The sequence below is a fragment of the Malaclemys terrapin genome, chromosome 5 (genome assembly GCF_027887155.1).
Source record: "Malaclemys terrapin pileata isolate rMalTer1 chromosome 5, rMalTer1.hap1, whole genome shotgun sequence".
NCBI lineage: Eukaryota > Metazoa > Chordata > Testudines > Emydidae > Malaclemys > Malaclemys terrapin.
The window spans coordinates 60,054,553-60,076,613 of NC_071509.1; the positions used below are offsets into that span (position 1 = coordinate 60,054,553).

The window sequence follows — 22,061 nt, forward strand, 5'->3', positions numbered from 1 at the left end:
GACTAGAGATCTGGGCTTGACCTTTTTCTTTTTCTTGAGTTGATAAATATCACTACCCAATGTGTCAGAGTGACTGTGTATCTCCTTTGTTCTCTGTTTTAACTCCCTGTGAACCACACAGCATAGTGTGGGAATGGGACAGGATATGGTATTAGTAGTAGTAATACTCACCTAAATCTCAATCCTTCTAAATTTTGAATTTCTAGACATATGCACACTTTTATAACTTCCCCTAAGAGAAGTTCACTGGCCCACCTATGGATCGTCAGCATTTAATCAACCAGATAGTGAATGTCTTCAGATCTTGGGAGTTTGAAACAAAGCCTACAAGGTTAGCCTACTACCTTGACCAGTTATTATCTGACCCATGAAAACCAGCTAACAAGATATATAATAGTCAGCTTTGAATTACCAGGCTATAATAAGACTTGGAAAGATTAGATAATTATTGATAAACTTTGATTACATTGTACACACACAGAATGATGGAAAAATATTTCCATCAATAAATCAAATTTTCAAATAGGCAAGTAAGAAAAATGCTTATTAACTTATTGGAGTTTGATTTAAGAATATTTACGTCATATACTTTAATATGTGATGTTGACAGTTTGCATTTTAACAGTTTATAAAGTTTTAGCTTTTTGAATCACAGTGTCTGCTGCTATTAAATAGTTTTTGTCTGACTACCTCCATAAGTTCCTGTAACTGTGAAAATTTTGATCGATAAAAAATAAAATATGCTTAAGACCCATAATTTTGCCCAACTGCGAACATTTAAATTGATAAAAAGCAGAACAAAATGCTTAAAACTAAACATTGATATTATTCATCTAAACTATAAAAAAGTAAAAATCAAATTCTGCCAACCCTAGCTATTATTCAGTTTTGACATTTCTGGTGACCACACAAGCCACTCAAGTTGGAAAGGCCTGTGTAGAAACCAGAGCCCCCAAATTGAATTATAGTCTTGTAATTCAAAATGTGGTTGTATTTTTTTCATAAAATATATAAATGTGACAATTTAATCCAATTGAGGAAGTAAGCCATTTATGTGAAGAAGAAACCAAGTGCTTAGTCTTGGAATAATATGAAATGAGGAGTGAGGCGATGAATTATCCAGATTTGAGAAACCACTCCCACTTAATCAACCATTGAGGAGGCTTCACCTTTGTTTCACCAGAGAGGCTCATAGCTCCCACCTAGTATTTCCATCTTCCTTCAGTGTTCACCTCTTCCTTTGGCAATGTGAAGAAAGAAGAGTACGAATGATCACCATCAATGAGGCCTATCTCAGGAACAGTTGGGCACTGTTGCAAAGTCTGATGTGGGTTAATTTCTTATTGTTATCCAGTTAAGTTGGCCTACCGTGAGGGCAAGGCCCTCTGTACCACTTAAGCTCCATATAGGAGCTATTCTGGGGGATCTGCTGCAGAGATGATCCGTAACTCTTGATAGTGGTGGGGGATACAATGTAAAGGTTTGGGGGCACATGAACACCCCACACGTTGCCTCTGGCCTCTTTCTTACTCCCCTTGCACCTCCTGCACTTGCTCCAAGCCAGCACCACCTTGCCCCCACTCCCTTCACAGCTCCTTTCCCACTTACTTCTCTCATTGCCTCCCTGCTGTGGGCACGGCATGGGCTGGAACTGTGGCTGCAGGTGAGGAAGGGATGAGACTCAGAGGGCTTCCCTGTGCCCCCTCTGGTGGAGCTGCACTGCCAGCCCCATATCTCTTCCCTGCTCTGGGCACCTCCTAGCGGGGCTCAGCATGAGTGCTAGGTGTCAGTGCCTTTCCCAACCACATCCTTCTCAGCCATGCTCAGCCTGACTCCCAGCCTAGAAGAAATCTGGGGGGGCACATGACCTCGCATCCCCCGTCGCCTCTGGTCTGCTGGCATATCAACCTGTATCTGTTGTACCCCAAGGCTCCTACACCCTGCATAGCCCATTATAGAAGGCTAAATTGTGGGACACCTGAGGTGGGCTACAGGAGGGACTTTTGTTCCATTTTTATACAGGTGCAGTAACCCCAGTACCTTGAGTGTGTGGCAGAAAGGGGTTGTAGATGCTATTCCAGTAGGACCCTGGGAATCTTTCCATTGACTTCAACTGGCTTTGGATCAAGGCCATAGATTGTATAGTGATTAAAGATCCTTAGGGATGAAAGGTGCTATACAATGCTACTTTGCACTTCTACTCCAACATCCACCTAAGAATCTCAGGGTGCTTTACAAATTTAGTCTCACAACACCCCTGTGAGGCGCATAAGTAAGCATTACAGTAGGAGCAACAGGGACTGCTCTAGTCAAAGTTTTATTAGGCAAGTACCATTCTGTTTCATATACCTTACCATTCTGACCCCGTTTACAGTTACTTGCAACTTTCTGAAATGTTAACTTTTGGGGCTGAAAATTTCCAGTCTGGTTTCTGCTGGAGGGTGAATTTTTTGTTTGAATGGGTGAGCAAAAGAGTTTATTTATGTATTTGATTATGAACAGAGTGGGAGAAAAACATATCTTTCCCCCTTAGAAACAAAACCAACCCTTCCCCCTTTTATTTATACAGGTCTAGTGCCAAAACGGGGGGGGGGGGGTGGTCATTGGAATTTAGCATAATAGTCCTTTTAGACTGTCCTGTTGACAAATGGCCTGGAGTTGATCCAGGTATGACCTGGTCGAAATTGCACCCGGTGGATGTGCAATACCCTCCGGGGGGGGGGGGAGTGTTAGTAAAGCGTTTGAGAAGTAAAGGATGAGAGCGGAGTCGTAGCTCAAAGGTTTATAAGGAGAAAGTTACCCAGCATTTGCTACAGGCTGTGCTGTGCTGCTGTAGTGCAGAGGCCGAGGGAGGGGGCGATACAGGAGTGGAGGAAGGGAACGGCAACAGCCCAAACTTCTGCTGCCAAGAGGGGCTGGAACGGTGACAGCGGAGCCCGACTCCCAGGCCAGACCCGGGACGTGCCGCCACTAAGCTCCAGCTCCAGGAAAGGCAGCGGCGCATCACCTGCTGTCACACACAGACTCAGGAAACGCTGCGAGCGGTAGTGGGAGGGAGGCTCCGGCTCAGGTGCCGGTGATAGAGGCAGAGACCCGCCCCCAGGGAGCCGCTGGGGCCAGGGTAGGAGGACAGGCTGCCGCCGCTGGAGAATCCCTTCAATCCAACGCTTGGAAGAGGGAGGGGACGGCGCTCCAGTGAGCGATGTCCAAGAGCGAGCGAGAGGAAAGGGAGTGAGTCGGTGATCCACTGCAGCTCGCTGTCTGCTGCTGCTGCGCCTGCTGCTCAACTCTACCCGCTCTTTGCCTGGACATGTCTTGAAAAACTTGGATCGTTCCGTCCCTTTCCTTTCTCCCCACACCCACTTTCAAGTTTAAAAATCGAATGGGTACACGCCGAAATGCGGCCATCGGGATATGGGCACGGGCGCTGGGTTTGCTACGCGTTGGGCATGTGCTGAAGAACAGAAGGCTGGCAAAGTTCATACTTTAGACGCTTGACCATTTTTTTAATTAAACAAAGTGTGCCGGGATCAACTAAACTAGAGTGGACTTTGGGAGACAAGTATTAAGTCCAGCTGGTCTGGTGAGTTCTTTGATGTTTGTTTTCCCTGGATTAAAAAAAAAATAAATGTGTGTATTTATGTTGTCCAGTAGCATAAATGGAAATATTTAGGCTTTAATTAAGTAGACACTACTGTGTTTGTATGGTTAGTGTGTGTGGGTATATACACACACTCCTATGTATACCTATGTTTTGACCCCTCAACACACACATATATATTTCCCTCCCTTGATATAGACAAAGATATCTAGATAGCTCAGTCAAAACCGTAAAATACAGAACCAATTTCAGAAGGCTTGTTGCAAAGATGTTCTACTGGGTTTTGCATTATTTTAAAGTGTAACTTGTTTTAGAAATGGTGCCTGTGGGAAGGAGAACGAAGAGTCCGGGACGATGTATTGTGGTGCAGCGCCCTCTAGCCTGCGCACTGGGTACAGCGGCTCCTTCCCCCTCCCCCCAAGGCTGCCAAGTTCAGCATTGTCCGGAGACACGAGGGACCGTGAGGAGCCCCCACTTCCCTCTTATCCCGCTGGTCCTTGCTCTAGAGGGGCTGCAGTTCTGTCTAGAATAATAAATGAGGTTGCGGGGTCTTTGCGTCAGGACGATTCCTGCCCCTCACTTTACAATCATTTCCATCAAGCCACTAACAAGGCAACCTTGAGATATTTGTGAGTCGATTACTTGTGATCCGGTCCTGAATGTGTGAAGATTTAGTCACAGATCAGGCAGGAATCGTTGAGGCTCCCAGTGCTGCCGCATCGATTGATTGATTGATTTGGTAGGAAAAAACGGTGCACGGCGAATGCGTAATAAATGTGCTCCTCTAATCTTCTCTCGCTCTTTGCTTGCTTCCTGTAGCGATGAACTCCGGCTTCTTCCAGGCAATTAGGTTTTTCAGTGAATGTGCCGAGTCAGAATTCCCCAAACAAATGTTTGATCGTTATTAAGCGTTTATCATTTATTAATGAATGGAGATCACTCCAAGGAATATTTGGGAGTATTAATCTTTAATGTTATTTACATTTACACACCAGGACGATATCATTTTAGCTTTATCCCAAATGGCTATTTCTTTATTGATAGCATTTACTATTTCAAGGAATGTCTAGGAACTAAATCAAAGGTTTGGACCTTTTCAAAACCAATGCAACTTATAGCTAACGTGCAGTAGAATTTCGCAAACATTGTAAAAGATAAGACCTCAGGATCCCCTCAGGTAACCGCATCTTACATATGGTCATTTATATAAATAATTTGGCCAATCCCACCCATTGCTGTGGTTAAGATTTTCTGTCTCAGAGAACAGAGATACGTTTGTGTGTGTATGCATATTAGCTTGCATGCTATTGTTTACTAAACCGTAAATTGTACACTGTTACTACAAATAAAAGTACCAGCGAGCCCAGGGTTATAATTTCAGGTCAGTGTAAAAGTCCTTTCTTTACATGGTGTTCTGTCTCAATGTCTGCTTAACTGTTTATCCTCCCCCCCCCATAACTTGTTAGAGACTTTTATGTACACAGCTACTGAATGATGAAAATTTAATTCAGCGGGGAGCCATGAAATACCTGACCTTAGTTTTTCCTCCCCTCCCAAAAAATCCTTTCTGGAGAGCTCCATATTGAGAACAATCTCTTTGGCTCCCATGATTTAGGTCTCCACTTATGCTTTTAAACACCCTAAACACTTGTCCCCAAGGTTGAGTGAATAAACGAGGGGCAAGAGAGATTATTACACTGAGCCAAATCTTGCTCTTTTCAGTGTAATCACTGTGGCTACTCTATGAGTAAGACGTGCAGGATTTGGTCCGGCGTCGCTTACATTTTGGACTTGATAATCTTTATGCATAAGGTTTTATTTTGTTTTTGGTGTATATTTGGACGTCCTTTTAGATATTTACAAATATCCAGACTATTGTCTGAAGAATTCTGTTTTTTTTTTAAGTTTTAAATAAGCCGTCTAGTAAAATAACTGTACATAATGGAATACAAAGCTGTCCTTGTCTTCCAAGTTGGTATTTTTGTCTTTTCCGTCTTCAATTTCTGACCGGATAATGAGGAGGTTAGTGGTGTTTGGGCTACAGGGCGTAGTATGCATGCCGCTTTTCAGAGCTGGAGTTTGCAGAGTGTAGGTTTTCTTACCCAGCTGTGCATACAAGTGCCAGGGAAACACTCCCATTCGTAGCACTGGGAACTTTGTACTGAGTGGTGTGTTATTACTGGAGGAGGCTGATTTGGTTCTAGCCGGATTCCTTTTAAGGGTTCGTGGAATAAGCAGGAAACTATAAAGCAATTATGGTCTTGTAAATGAGACGAGATAAATTTAAATGCCGATTGCAATAATCTCGGATGGTTCTAAACAGCAACCTTCGAAGTTTTAATAAAAGAAACGATCCCCCGTTTTCAGTTTCTAGATTACTGACATCATACTCCGCTCTGCTCATTTTTTAACTTTCAAGTACCAACAGAAGCATGTGTGCCAATAAGAACAAAAATTAGCAGGGGGAAGGTTGGGTTTTCACTGCCTCTGCTTACAGAAAGCTTTTTTTTTTAAACAGAAACCAGTGAAATGAGTCCTGCCATCGAGGAGAGATAGTGGATCTTTTGATGTGAAGGGTATAATAATTTAGGAGCCAGATGGTTGGGAGCCCTGGAGTCTCTGGAAGTGTGGTTTAGGTTTTCATGCCAAGGAAATTAGTTCCGGAGGGGGGTTGTGGTGGCAGGCCTGGCCTGCGGAGGAATATAGAAATGCAGAGTGCAGCGGCCCGGGAGAGGGACTGGAGAGAAAGAGAGAGAAGGCGGCGAGGAGAGAAAGAGGGGTCGCTGGTCACCATGCGGCGCTGGGCGCCCACGAAGCCGCTCCACAAATCTTCTCCCGGCCGGCAATGAGAGGTGAGGGACGGGCGCGCCTGACTCTGGCGGCCTCTTTGGGGAAACTTTCTGGCGAGTTTGAGGCGTGGGGCAGAAGTTTGGGGCTGGGGGCCCGAGAGAAAGGAGTGCAGCTGGCAGAGTGCAGAGCCTGCTGATCCCGGGCTGCTGTCTGCGGGCTCTGCTCCCATTGCCCCGCTCGCACGCAGCCCGCAAAGGCTGCAGCCCCTGGCCCCGGGGAGGGGACTTTGTCCTGCGAAGTTGGGCAGGGAGTTTGGGGGCAAGAGGGGGTGGACGGTGAATGGGAAGGTGCCTGTATGAACCCCACCCCCCCAGCGCTATCTCCTTCCTGCAAGGTTGATTGCAGCAGCCGCTCACTTTCTTGCCTCCCCTGGGATCGATGAGTATGGTGGGGGCTAGGGGGCCGGGGATAGGAGACGTGAGTGGAATAGTAAGTCCCTAGAAGTGAGCTTGGAAACAAGAGGCTGGCGCGGCGTCATTGGCTTGGATTCATTTGCTACACAATCAAATCAAAGCCACGATGCAGGGGGAGGGAGAAGACCTTGATGAGGTAAACCTGCGCTCCCGAGTCTCTTTTTCCTGCATGGCTCCAGCAGACCACGTTATCGCTGAAAAATGTGAAAGATCTTCTCCCATTCTCACCCCTTCCAGCTACGCTTTAGAGACTTATTTTTGTGTGGCATGGTGGCTGTTTCTGTTCAGTTCATTATTAAGCTACCGTTTCTCTCGTTTTAATGCTTGTAAAAGGGTCTTGTTATTACGAGTTTAAATGAGCAGAGAAGTATTCGGAGACTTGGCTGTAATTTCCTCTGCAGGATTCTATTAAATTACGCCTAGGAAGAGAGGAGGTGATAATTTTGTACCCTGAAGGGAAGGTGTCTGTCTGTATGCATTATGCATTTAATGGTCCATTATAAACTTAATATCCATGGTAAACCCACGAAGATTCTCAATGAATAAATATCTCCGGCTGATTTTCCTCTTTGTTTGCGCTTTTGCAATGTATCTACCATTTATTGTCCCTTGGATTCCTTTGAAACTTAAAAGAGCAAAGCGTGCACAGAAGAACTCAAGGTTCCTGATTCCTCTCCTGTGTCTCCTCCCCCCGTGTTTCTATTTCTAAAATGCTTTAACTGAAATTCTTCTTTAGGAGTTTACATTTTGTGTAGCAACCATAATAAATTGTGAAGTTTCACTACAAAAAAAAATGTACTTTTATAAAAACAAAGAACCAAACCCCCATTGGTAAGTTTTCACGTACCATGTATTTATTACAGTTACAAATTTGACACAATAATCGGAAATGTTAATAATGTCACTTATTTTTAGGGGAAATTCTTAAGCAATTATACTGCCCTTTTTAGAGTAGCAGCCGTGTTAGTCTGTATCCGCAAAAAGAACAGGAGTACTTGTGGCACCTTAGAGACTAACAAATTTATTAGAGTATAAGCTTTCGTGGGCTACATGCATCTTGGATGCATCCAAAGAAGTGGGCTGTAGCCCACAAAAGCTTATGCTCTAATAAATTTGTTAGTCTCTAAGGTACCACAAGTACTCCTGTTCTTTATACTGCCCTTGATATCTTTGAATATTAAACTTAAGATAAGTTTTACACAGTTTTAAATTACTATATTAATAGATGTATGGGACGGATACCTACATTCATTTTTTTTGTAGTTACTGTTCTTTAAGAGCTTTATGTGTAGTGTATTTATATGTGCATATTTAAATATTAGTTGATTGAAACTTCATCTATTACTACTGTAATGTCTCTTCACTTCTCAGCTTTTTTAGATTTTATTTGTAAAAGAGAAGCAATAATGGGTGTCAGTTGTCCCAATGGTCTAATAACGTCACTTGAAAAAAAGCTTTATATGGCCCAATTCCGCTTCCATTGAAGGTCAGTGGCAAAACTCCCATTCACTTCTGTGGAAGAAAGGAGTGCAATACTTAAAAGAAAAAATCTTAAAAAAACAAAGTTGCAACTAAAATGTTACCCCTTTCGATGAAGTGGTTTGGTCACAAAAAAGTTTCAAGATAATAACTTGCTACATTGAGACTTACCAGTTTCAGGGTATTTGATAGTTTTCTGTATATTATAATAAAAAAGCATTACGTATATTGCACGAAATATGGTATCTCATTGCAATTTTCCCTTGTGAAACTCATCAACAATAATTGCTGATTAAGAGTCTTTTAATGATAGAGTATCATTAGAGTATCATTAAATCCACTGTTACATATGAATATAAGAAAGTTACAGAGCTGTTTTGGCATAGTAAGCAGTTTGAGATACAATAAAGATTAAAGTCTCCTTTTCCTGGAGTGAGGGTTCAGTTCTTCAACCTTGACTCAAGCAAATATCACTACTCATGCAAAACTTCTAAATTTTCATTCTAAATTTTCTTTTTGCCTATTGTGGGTTTCAGAGTATTTGTGTACTACGTAGAGTAGTTAGGAAATAGATCAATTTCAGGGATTTAATAAACCAAAATGTTTATAGCATATAGGGCTTGTGTTTACTCACAAGTTTAAACTATTATGTTAATCTTCCCAACAATGTGCATTTTCCAAATAACTTTCTGGCTTTAGTAAAATAATTCAACTGTAAGCTTTCATCATGTGTTAATTTTTTGAATACAAACCCTTCCCCCACGCATCCTGGCAAAGTAGTGTCAGGTTTTTAACCTAAAACTTGACTCACTTTTAAAAAGTCACAATCTAATATGGAAACTTCAGGACTAGAGGCAACTATGCTTTTAAACAGTTAGTTGTTAATTGCTGAGAAATGAAAATATAATAGTCATTATATTGGTAGGGCCTACAAACTTATTGTCTTTGTCTCCCACTTCAGGCTCTGCAGCAAAGGCCTGGTCATGCAAGCTCTTACTCAAGTAGCAACTTTTTGAATGAATAAAGTGTTTGCAGATTCATATCTCAGAAGTTTACAAATACTACTCCCCAGAGCTGTTCTGATGTTAATTAGTGATGTTGGTGTATAAAAATGTTTTGGCTTGTTAATGTAGTATATAAATTAAAGAAGTCGTTGATGTAAGTGTGTGTGTGTGTGTGTATGCATGTTTATTTACATCTGTCTATACGTGCACACATATTAGTTCCCACTCATTAAAAATTCATGGAAAAATCTCAGTAGAACAAAACACAAGAAACTACTGTAGAGCCCAGTTTTCATTGGCAGAAGAATGTACTAGAGCAGGGGTGGCCAATCTGAGCCTGAGAAGGAGCCAGAATTTACCAATGTACATTGCCAAAGAGCCACAGTAATACATCAGCAGCTCCCGCTCAGCTCTCCCCTGTCTCCCCCATTCCCAGTGCCTCCCACCCACCGGCAGCCCCACTGATCAGCGCCTTCCCTCTCCCTCCCCGCACCTCACAGCTGCACCTCACAATCAGCTGTTTCGTGGCATGCAGGAGGCTGGGGGGGAAGAGAGAGAGAGGGGGGACGGGAGGGGAAAGGAGTGAGGGCATGGCAGGGTCAGGAGAGAGGTGGGAAGTGGTGGAGTGGGGGCAGGGCCTCTGGCAGAGCCAGGGGTTGAGTAGTGAGCACCCCCGGCACGTTAGAAAGTTGGCTCCTGTAGCTCCAGCCCCAGAGTCAGTGCCTATGCAAGGAGATACACATTAACTTCTGAAGAGTTGCATGTGGCTCTGGATGCACAGGTTGGCCACCACTGTACTAGAGGCATTTCTTGAATATGCAAAACTCCCATTGAAGTTTCCCTTAGCTATAGAACAAACTGTGCTTATAAGAAAGGACCTAATCCTGTAGTCACTTATGCATGTCCCACTGAACTCAACTGGATAGTCTTGTGAGTAGATGATGGATAGTATTGTGGTTAAGGCATTTGACTAGGGCTCAGGAAATCTGTGTTTTAATTCTGGGTTCTTTCACAGTTTTTCTGTGCAACTTTGGGCATAGCTCTCTGTCTTAGTTCCCCACAGAGGTTTGGGGAGGGGACGGACACCATGTGGGGTTATGTGCCCCCCAGATTTGCTGCTTGGTTTGTACTGAGCATACTCTGTAACACTGCTGAAACTGGCCTCCCTTACTCTGACTCCCCTCTCCCTCCTCCCCCCACACACACTACCAGCAGGCACAGGTCGTTTCTGGTTCCCCATATATAAAATGGGGACAGTTAAACTTCCTTTGTCTGTCTTCCATAGTTCCAAGCTCCTTTGTGTTGGAACTGCCTCTTACTAAAGTGTGTGTAAGTGTGTGGTGCCTACTAGTACAAGAGGGCCCCAAGCTTGGTTATAGTCTCTGGGCACTAGAATATAAATAGTAATAAGTTACATGTGTTTGAAAAATCGGTGCCCAGTTTAATTCAGTGATTTACAGCTATGGTAGTGGTGGAACCATACTAGCCCTAACTTTTGGCCTAATTTTAGAAAATCATTCTTTTTATTGCTGCATGAATATTTACTAATTCTGAATTGTCTTAGTATTTTTTCTTATTCAAAGTGATACAGTATCTTTATCAGTGAAGTCTCCTTTTATGTAAGAAAGCTCCCACTATATGAAAACAATTACATCATATATTTAAAACTGAAATGTTGAAGAAAAATTTGAATATTAATCATTTGTTCCCAATAGGAAATCAAAGAATGTCTGGTTATGGCATTCCAAAAAAGTATACTGTGTACTTTTATGAACATGTGGCAATGAATTTGTTAAGCAAACAATTTTGCTATATTTTGAAAATGGATAGAAAATCATAGACTTGTGATATTTCAGAGATAACAAAATTTTAAGAGTTTAAAATGTAGCTTTGGCTAAAATGTTTCTAGAATATAGTCATTTTGGTTCACTAAGAATGAACTGTAGGTGATAAAATACAGTCAGGTGTTTTTATAAAGCATTGTTACTACATCACCTGACATCTTTACATTTAGATTCCCCCCCCCATTCTTTTGTCTATAGAATTAACATTATTTCATATCTTTGTGTCTTAGTCATGACGTATTACATAGTGTTCTTCAGATAATCTGAGATCTATTATTTAAAATTTCCAGTATCTGTCTAAATTATGTCACAAACTGAAAATCCCACATTTAAAACTTCATGTTTTGAGGTACAGAAATGTCAATTAGTAATTTTATCTAAGTGGGTTATTATTCTGTGTAACTGATGGACATCTCTTGTTCCAGGTTTTAAATCAGCAATTTGTCTAAGCTGCTGTTCAGGGCTAGATTATTTACTGACAGCCAGGCAATCATGATTTAAATATTTGTGTACTATTTAGAAGTGACAGATTCTGTATTTGAAGTTCCTATGGAAAATAAGCAATAACTGCTTAAAAGTATAATACAATATTGTTAGATGTCACATAATAATGATGGAGTAGTTAGAATGCTAATAGTATTTACATCTATTCAACTCAGACTTCTGAAAAGTTTAATGTATTTTCAGAAGTTCAAGATTCACTTTTTCAGTCAAAGTGAGATGTGAGGACCAGATAAAACTGGAGTCTGTTTACAGATGAATGCATTGTTCTTTATGAAAGGAATATGATCTTTCAAATTTTGGTACCATATTAACAGCTGCTGGTAAGTTTAAGGTTGGCAGGAGTGTCAAAAGTGTTATTAGTAATGGAAACACAGTTGCCAACTTTCACGAGGTAAATAAGCACCCCAACTTTCACAATAAGCAAAAAATCAAGCTAATTTCATTTCAAAACAAGGCCAAAACAAGCCAATCCCTAAGAACCCCAACACTCTGTGACTAGTTCCCCCTGGCATGCAGTCTGGGACTGTGGTGGGTCCGCTGTGTACGCCTAACTCTACCCCTCCCTTGGCCCCACTTGCCCCTCCCCTTGCCCCTTCTTGCTGAGACCGATTTCCCCCCCCCCCCAAAAAAAGCAACAAGCTATTAGCCAACAAGCAACTCACAAGCCAATTAAGCCAAAAACAAGCCCCATTTCTGAATTTTTTTAATTTTTTTTGCAGGTTTGGTGTGTCTGATTACCCTTCTAAAAAGAAGAATTCCATAATATTATTGAGGGAGGACAGGGGAAATTTGCATAGTGTCATATAATGTAAGCTCTATCAAAGAGTGGTTTCTGAAAATTTGCTTTTGAATTAAAAAACAAAACAAAAACACAATAACCTCAGAATTGGAGGAATTTAAAATATAATCTTAAATGCAAAGACAAATTCAGATGCAGACCCCTTCCTTACCCTTTAATTTTAACAAATTCGCCAAATCATGCCTTAATGTGAAAATAGCCACAGGAGGGTAACAGGAGGGCACAAGAAATTCCCTAAGGGTGAGTTTGTGGAGTTTCCATCAAATCACCTTGTGTATGGGAAAGTTTAGGGAGATCATGGAGGGTTCTCTGATACAGAGGCCGGGGATTATTAGTGCCATGCATGCATGGTGTGCCCCTCTGTACTGCTGTTATGTGCTTGACCCTGGCTTCTGCCAAAGTTATTGCCCCCTATAAGCATCAAGCCTCAGCTCTGCTTCACTGCTTAGATACTAAGATGATCAGTGCTCCATAAATACCTTCGAGAGATGGATAAGGCACGTGTATAATTAATTAGGACAGCTCTTCCACTCCTGTCTATACCCATGAAAAGTACAACGTGAACAGCTTCAGCGAGTGGTCCACCGCTGTGGAGGTGACAACCCTTCCTATATTTCAGTGCCACTGAAAGCAGTGTCTGCTCTAGCAAAGTTCCCTCCGCTTGCAAAAGCAGAGATACAGTTGAGATCCTTGTATAGTCAAAGCACTTTTGTGAGATGTTTCTGATTAGCCTCTTGTTGATTGCGTTTAAAAAAAATGGCTGAGTCATTTTATAACATGCCCTTTAGCACAATTTAATGGCCTCTTAAATTGCCGTGAGTTTTAGAACTATTGACATATCCACATATTTATTGGAGTAATTTTAGGGTGAAACTGTTCATTTATTTATCTTGTTAAGTGAATTTATTGCTTATAAAGTCCTGGGGATCCAAGTCTCTATTTATTCACACAACAGGTGATAACCCAGGTAAAGTGTGCAAGCTTCCTGACAAAGCTGTCATTTGAGACCCACAAAATCATACCTCCCACCCCAATTTTAAGATAATTTAAGTACCAACTCTAACCTTAGATTTAATTTTTAAAAGGTTGTAGCCTTTTTTAGTTATGGAAATAATGTTGCTTGTGTAAACTAATTACTTGGTTTGAAAGATTATCACAGTTGTTTTTTTTTTTTTTTCTCCAAACAATTACTGGTCAGGTTATCAACCCTTCCCTCTGGCTTCATATGACCACAGGCTTCATGGTCCAAGCTTAAGTCCCACAGTTTTCAGGGACTTTGACTAATTGATTTGTAGTTGTGGGTGAGCCATTATCTGGCTGCCTGAATGAGCTCTCTCTCTGAGTTGTCATTGTGACATCTAGCCATGAGATGGACCATCTTAGTTATTGAGCTAGGTCAGGTGCTTATCAGTGTGTAGGGGAAAGAGGTAATGGGGGTTTGGCCCATTTGTCCTGTTTCAGAAGCCTGCTTGAGGGAGTGGGAACTAGAGGAGGGTGAATCCTTGTGAGGAGAGATGGAAAAAGAAGGCACAATGTGAAGGACTTTGGAAAGAGACAACAGAAGGGGGCTGAAGCCACGCTAGAAGCAAGGGATGGAAGGAGAGGGAGAAGAGAGAGATAATAGAATTCAGGAGGAGGGGAGGATCACAGGAAGAAGAATAATGGAAGAGCACAGTGAAGAGTAAGTGTGACACTGGAGAATAGGTGAAAATAGGAAAGATCAAGTATGGTAGGTTATGAATTAAGAGAATACCAAACGAGAGAGAATAATCAAACATAGGAGAGAAGAACGGGATAAAGAAAATAAAGGATTTTAAAAAAAGAAAAGATTTAAAATGTTTGGGTTAGTGAATTTTGTTTAATTTATGTGTTTCCATATTTTTTTTGGTGTTTTTTTGGCAGATGTCCTATATAATAGCTTATATTTTTGGAGGAAGAAATTGGAACCTCCAGAGCCTCAGGTTATCTGGAGTGTGGTCTACTGCAAACCTCTCCAAACTAACTGTTGCGGTTCATATTCAGCATTGTAGCATCTGAATACCTTTTGTAAAATCTAAATTAACCACACAAGGATCTCTGTCCATCTCGTCTCCTGTCAGAAGAACGATATTTTGCTAGCAATTATTACTGTAGGATAGGGATGTCAAAGAAGAGGGTTTTAACATTTTGATCTGACAGCTTTGAGTTTTGTGGTGATTCTGACATCTATTGGGAGTAAGTTTCATATTCATGGGCCAGCTGCAGAGCAAGTTCTGCCTCCTGCCTAGAGTCTTGCTCTTGTGGTTGATGGTTCTGTTCTTCCAGTGTAAACTAGCTGTTTTAGAAGGTCATATGCATGCTATATGAAGAAGAATCTCTGCTAATCTGGAGCATTCCCTTAGAGGACTTTGACGATAATGACAAAAGCCTTGGACTTGATTCTGTATTTAGTAGGGAGACAGAGTAGAGAGCAGACGTCTGGAGTGATGTGCGCTCATCATTCTTTTTTGCTGAGCAAGCAGGGCTGCAACTTTTTTGTTTGAAGGTTGGTGATTTAATTCCTAGGTACAATGCATTACAGTGATGAAGCATGGAGGCCATGAATGTGCAGATCACTGTGGTCAACTTTGAATCTATTAGGATGGGGAACACTCTCTGGTCCTGCTGCAGGCAGTAGTCGATTCCTTACATCTATTGATATTTGGGTATCTAATACCATTACTGAGTTCAGAAAGACCTTCAGGATGACCATCATAGTGGTCTGAGGGCAAACACTCATAATGAAAGGTGATGCTATGGTAGTTGTGAGGTCCTCAAAGTGCTTCCCTCTCATCACAGTTTGTCCTGTATTGAAATGTTGGCAACTATGCATCGACACGTGTGCAAGCAGTTGGGCTCTCCTGCTGCTGAAGAAAAGAAAGCTAACGGTGACTTGAAGATTCTGCCTATGTCAGTTAAATATGGGGCGTGTCAAAAAAAGTTTGGAGAGGTCCTTTAAGAAAGGTAATTTTAATGGCCTCCCCAAATTTTTTGGGCCAGTCCCCCTTTCTCCCTTCATAACATTTATTTGCTTCAACTTTGTTCTGACAGGGATAGCTCTAAGGCAGGGGCCACATCGGGTTTCCGAAATTGTATGGAGGTCCGGTTAGGGAGGCTGTGCCTCCCCAAACAGTCAGGCTTGGCCTGACCCCTGCCCTCTATCTGATTCCCCCTACTTCTCACCCCCGACACCCCTCCCCGGGACTCCTGCCCCATCCAACACCCCATGTTCACTGACAGCCCCACCCACCCCCATTTCCTGTCCCCTAACTACCTCCAGAACCCCTGCCCCTGACTGCCCCATCCAACCCCTCCTCTCATTCCTGACTGCCCCCCGGGACCCAGGCCCCATCCAACCACCCCTTCTCCCTGTCCCCTGATTGCCCTAACTCCTATTCACAACCCCACCCCCTGACCACCACCACCCCGAACTCCCCTGCCCCCTTACTGTGCTGCCTGGAGCACCAGTGGCTGGCGGCGCTACAGCCGCGCCGTCCAGAGCAGCAGGATAGGCAGCTGTGCTGCCCAGCGGGAGCCAGCCACACCACCGTGCAGCACAGTGCACTGGGTCAGGCTGGGCTTTGCAGCTGTGCTGCCCCAGGAGCTCATAGCCCTGCCACCCAGAGCATTGCACCAGCGGCGCAGTGAGCTGAGGCTGCAGGGGAGGGAGCTAGCCTCTTGGGCCGGGCAGGAGGGTCCCGTGGGCCACATCTGGCCCACGGGCCGTAGTTTTCCCACTCTGCTCTAAGGGTAAGAAAGTAGTTCATTCTCTCCACATGCTGAATCCTCATCCTCTCCACTGAGAGGATGCCAATTTAGTGTTAATTTGGAAAGTATTTTTTGTGATGTGCACTACCACAAGATGCAATATACAGACAGTTCCTATTGCAGAAAGCTTGTAAAATAATTAAAACAGACCTAGAATAGAGTGGTTGCACTCGGAAGTCCAGAGGAGTGAATGATTACACTCTTAACATATTCTAAGAACTGCACTGAGACTATCTTTTGACATTAGCCATTGAACAGCCTAAATTAGAAGGCATGAGAATGACTTTCTGTCACTATTGTACTGGTGCCACATGTGACCCAGTAACCTGAAGTGAAAGGCTTGGTAATCCATTATGAAGCACTGGGGTTATCCAGACACCACTCATTTTTTTTATTTATAAAACAAGTCAATAACACATGGCCTGTAATGGTGACATGTCAGAGACTGTTTTTAGTATGGTATAACCTTAATAACAATTGTGGCAGCTAATCATTACCTGCTTTTTATTTGGGCTTGAATGAGATATGTTTGTTACATGTGGAGGAATTTTATTCATTTGTATGCTATATGACAAAGTATATTAACTTTGAGTAGCTATTGGTATAGTTATATTCAATGAATACTTTCCAGTTGATTTTCAGATTACAATAAATGAGAGGAAGTCCTTTAGCCTAATTTTTTACTTAGTCTTAAATTTAGTTTTATATAGACAAACTTAATATTTGCAAGAAAATTCAAACTGAAGTTAGTAGACTTCTTTAGTAGTTGCTTTCAGATATTCCTTTCATGACAGAGTAAAAAATTGTGTAATTAACTTTGGCATTTAATTTATCAATCCTTCCATGGTATAGCAATATTCCCTATTTTTCGGGTTTATGAACTTACATCGTTACATTTTTGACATTTTATTATCTTATTCTATTATTTTTATTATAAAGTTGCCGTATGCTTCAGACTATTTAAAGATACCTTTAAATTGTCTGGTTTCAGAGTAACAGCCGTGTTAGTCTGTATCCGCAAAAAGAACAGGAGTACTTGTGGCACCTTAGAGACTAACAAATTTATTAGAGCATAAGCTTTCGTGGACTACAGCCCACTTCTTCGGATGCATATAGAATGGAACATATATTGAGGAGATATATATACACACATACAGAGAGCATAAACAGGTGGGAGTTGTCTTACCAACTCTGAGAGGCCAATTAATTAAGAGAAAAAAAACTTTTGAAGTGATAATCAAGCTAGCCCAGTACAGACAGTTTGATAATAAGTGTGAGAGTACTTACAAGGGGAGATAGAGTCAATGTTTGTAATGGCTCAGCCATTCCCAGTCCTTATTCAAACCGGAGTTGATTGTGTCTAGTTTGCATATCAATTCTAGCTCAGCAGTCTCTCGTTGGAGTCTGTTTTTGAAGTTTTTCTGTTGTAATATAGCCACCCGCAGGTCTGTCACTGAATGACCAGACAGGTTAAAGTGTTCTCCCACTGGTTTTTGAGTATTTTGATTCCTGATGTCAGATTTGTGTCCATTAATTCTTTTGCGTAGAGACTGTCCGGTTTGGCCAATGTACATGGCAGAGGGGCATTGCTGGCACATGATGGCATATATCACATTGGTAGATGTGCAGGTGAACGAGCCCCTGATGGTATGGCTGATGTGATTAGGTCCTATGTTGATGTCACTTGAATAGATATGTGGACAGAGTTGGCATCGGGGTTTGTTACAAGGATAGGTTCCTGGGTTAGTGGTTTTGTTCAGTGATGTGTGGTTGCTGGTGAGTATTTGCTGAATACTTTGTCTGAAACATACGGAAACTTTGAGAGATCATAATCTAGTCATGTTACTTTTAGCCATATTAGAGATGTAAGACTTTAATTATGTGATTTTTAAAATACAAAAAGGATTTAATCAAAATTAAAATGACACAAGTAATTTTTGCAAAGCCTCAGTTAATGATTCTTTATTTTGTTTCAGGGGTTTTGATAATTGCCACCATGGGGAGACCCTTGACCATGCTGCTGTTGCTGCTGGTGCAGCATTTTGGAAACTGTGAAGGAAATCAAAGACCATATCATTCTTCACTAGTGCAATTTACACAAGTCCAGTACAATGCCACGGTGTATGAAAATTCTGCAGCCAAGACTTATATTGAGCAGCCAGTAAAAATGGGCATTTACCTTGCAAATCCACTGTGGGACATAAGATACAAAATTATATCTGGTGACAATGAAAACTTGTTCAAAGCTGAAGAGTATATTCTTGGAAACTTTTGCTTTTTGAGAATACGGACCAAGGGAGGAAATACAGCTATTCTTAACAGAGAGGTGAAAGACCATTACATATTGACTGTAAAAGCAGTTGAAAAGAATACTAATGCTGAAGCACGCACACAGGTCAGGGTGCAGATACTGGATACAAATGACTTAAGACCCTTGTTTTCTCCAACATCTTACAGTGTTTCTTTGCCTGAAAATACAGCAATAAGGACCAGCATTGCTAGAGTAAGTGCAACAGATGCAGATATTGGAACCAATGGAGAATTTTACTACAGTTTTAAAGAAAGAACAGATATGTTTGCTATACATCCAACCAGTGGTGCAGTGGTTCTAACTGGAAGACTCGACTATGCAGAAACTAAGCTTTATGAGATGGAAATCCTCGCAGTGGATCGTGGAATGAAATTGTATGGCAGCAGCGGTATTAGCAGCATGGCAAGGCTAACTGTTCACGTAGAGCAAGCAAATGAATATGCTCCTGTTATTACAGCTGTTGTCTTGGCTCCTTCAGAATTGGATAAGGATCCAACATATGCAATTGTGACTGTTGAGGACAGTGATCAGGGTTCAAATGGAGAAATAGCATCTTTAAGTATTGTGGCTGGTGACCCACTTCAACAATTCAAAACAGTGAGGTCTGTTCCAGGAGGTAAAGAATATAAAATCAAAGCTGTTGGCCACATTGATTGGGAGAGCCAACCTTTTGGATATAATCTGACTCTTCAGGCTAAAGATAAAGGAAATCCTTCACAGTTTTCTTCTGTAAAAGTTATTCACGTGACATCCCCACTGTTTAAGTCTGGACCAGTCAGATTTGAAAAAGATGTGTATAGAGCAGAGATAAGTGAATTTGCCCCTCCAAACACTCCTGTGATAATGGTAAAAGCTTTGCCTAATTATTCCCAATTAAAATACATTTTTAAAAATGCACCAGGCAAAGTCAGATTCAACTTAAACCCGCACACAGGTCTTATTACCACTTTAGAACCCATAAAAGCACAATATTCATCCCATTTTGAACTTGAAGTCATGACAAGTGACAGAAAAGCCTCTGCAAAAGTGTTGATTAAAGTAAGAGACATGAACAGTAATCCCCCTGAATTTACTCAGACATCATATAAAGCTTCCTTCGATGAGAATGTGCCAGTTGGTACTAGTGTCATGAGTGTGAGTGCAAAAGATCTTGATGAGGGTGAGAATGGTTATGTGACATATAGCATTGCAAACTTGAATCCTTTACCATTTGTGATTAACCATTTCAATGGTATTATCAGTACCACGGAAGACATGGATTATGAATTGATGCCAAGGGTTTACAATTTAAGGATTCGAGCATCTGATTGGGGCATACCATATCGTCGAGAAGTTGAAGTTCCTGTTACTATTATTTTAAATAATTTGAATGATAACACACCGCTGTTTGAAAAAATAAATTGTGAGGGAACAATCCCTAGGGATCTTGGTGTTGGAGAACAAATTACTACTGTATCTGCTATTGATGCTGATGAGCTCCAGTTGGTGAGATACCAGATTGAATCTGGAAATGAATTAGATTTATTTATCTTAAATCCAAACTCTGGGGTGCTTTCCCTGAAGCAATCTCTAATAGATGGTTTAGGTGCTAAAGTATCTTTTCATAGTCTGAGAATTACAGCTACAGATGGTGAGAACTTTGCAGTACCATTATATATCAACATAACAGTAGCTGCCAGTCGTAAACCAGTAAACTTGCAATGTGAAGAGACTGGTGTAGCCAAAATGCTGGCAGAGAAACTACTGCAGGCAAATAAGCCACACAATCATGGCGAGGTTGAGGATGCTTTCTTTGATACTCACTCTATGAATTTACATGCACCTCAGTTTAGAAGTACTCTTTCAAGCAGTGTTGAAGTGAAGGAAAGCCTACCGGTGGGTTCCAGCATAATACTTATGAATGCCACTGATCTTGACATTGGCTTCAATGGAAAACTAGTTTATGCTATCTCTGGAGGTAATAATGATAGTAGTTTCACTGTGGATTTGGAAACAGGAATGTTAAAGATTTTATCTCCCCTTGATCGAGAAGTAAAAGATAAATACACTCTGAATATTACTGTGTATGATCTGGGAATACCACAAAAGTCAGCTTGGCATCTTTTATATATCAAAATTTTGGATGCCAATGATAACAGACCAGAGTTTTTACAGGACAGCTATTTTGTTGAAGTGAGTGAAAACAAGGAGCTGAACAGCGAAATCATTCAGATTGAAGCCACAGATAAAGATTTGGGGCCCAATGGGGAAGTGAAATATTTTCTTCTTACAGATACAGACATGTTCACTATTAACAGTACGACAGGTGTTGTGAAAGTTGTAGGGGTTTTGGATCGTGAAATCCAACATGTGCATTTCCTGAAAATAGAGGCCAGGGACCAGCCAAATGAAGAACCTCAGATGTTTTCCAGTGTACTTTTGAAAGTATCTTTAGAAGACGTCAATGACAATCCTCCTAAATTTATTCCATTGAATTATCATGTGAAAATTCGAGAGGACCTTCCAGAAGGAACTATTATCACATGGCTGGAAGCATATGATCCTGATGTGGGCCAGTCAAGTCAAGTACGATACAGCCTTTTAGATAGTGGAGATGGAACCTTTGATGTAGATAAATTGAGTGGAGCAATACGTATTGTACAAAGACTGGATTTTGAAATGAGACAAGTTTATAACCTGACTGTACGGGCCAAGGACAAAGGAAAGCCAATTTCATTATCTTCTACCTGTTACGTTGAGGTTGAGGTGGTTGACGTAAATGAAAATTTGCACCCTCCACGGTTTTCCAGTTTTGTGGATAAGGGCTTTGTAAAAGAAGATGTCCCTATTGGTTCATCTGTGATGACAATAACTGCCTATGATGAGGATGCAGGAAGAGATGGGGAGATTAGGTATTCAATCAGAGATGGATCTGGTGTTGGCATTTTCAGAATAGATGAAGAAAAAGGTAAGAATTTTTTGTCCTATCTTAATTCACTTATTCTGTTTCCAGTATTTAAAAAAAACCCAAACAAACAAAACCCCAAACAAACCTAAAGCACTAACAGTGATAAGAATGTGTTTTTACACTATTTTATTAAACATTTCTAATCAATTTATATATTTTTCTTCACAGTTTTAGTGGATGCACACTGTTAGGAAGTGAAACAAAGTGAAAACATTTGATAAAGTTGCATTTTTCCTACTTGGATTAAATATTTACAGCACATATTATACATTGGTCTCAAAACCTCTCCCACATGAGCTCCAAAAGGAATATTATATGGGGTCCAGATTGTGGAGCTCTTACTCACGTTGTTAAGAACTTATTCATGTGAGTAGTTCCGTAAGTGAAGACTCACCAGGATGCTACAGTCTGGCCTTAGGGAAAGAGTAAAAACTTTAACTTTGGAATTTTCTTGCCTTTTTTTTTCTTTTATTTTTTTTTAACTGTTAGATCATTGCTATCCTTTGAATATAGCTTCTCTGTG

General features: G+C 41.3%; 1 protein-coding gene across 9 annotated transcripts in view; it reads left to right on the top strand.

Moving 5' to 3' along the window:
- The first annotated feature begins 3,112 nt into the window (after positions 1 to 3,112).
- FAT1 (FAT atypical cadherin 1) overlaps positions 3,113 to 22,061 on the top strand; it is a 168,288-nt gene continuing 149,339 nt past the window's right edge. For 8 of the 9 annotated variants that reach the window (XR_008445230.1, XR_008445231.1, XM_054031028.1 and 5 more), the window contains exons 1-2: positions 6,370 to 6,453; positions 18,257 to 21,538. Coding sequence is in view for 7 of the 9 variants with exons in the window: in XM_054031028.1 (XP_053887003.1) it covers positions 6,447 to 6,453; positions 18,257 to 21,538 (3,289 nt within the window). In the remaining 2 variants the exon portion in view is untranslated. Of the gene's footprint in view, positions 3,584 to 6,369; positions 6,454 to 18,256; positions 21,539 to 22,061 lie in introns of those variants that run through there. The other variant, XM_054031029.1, reaches the window with a different exon arrangement.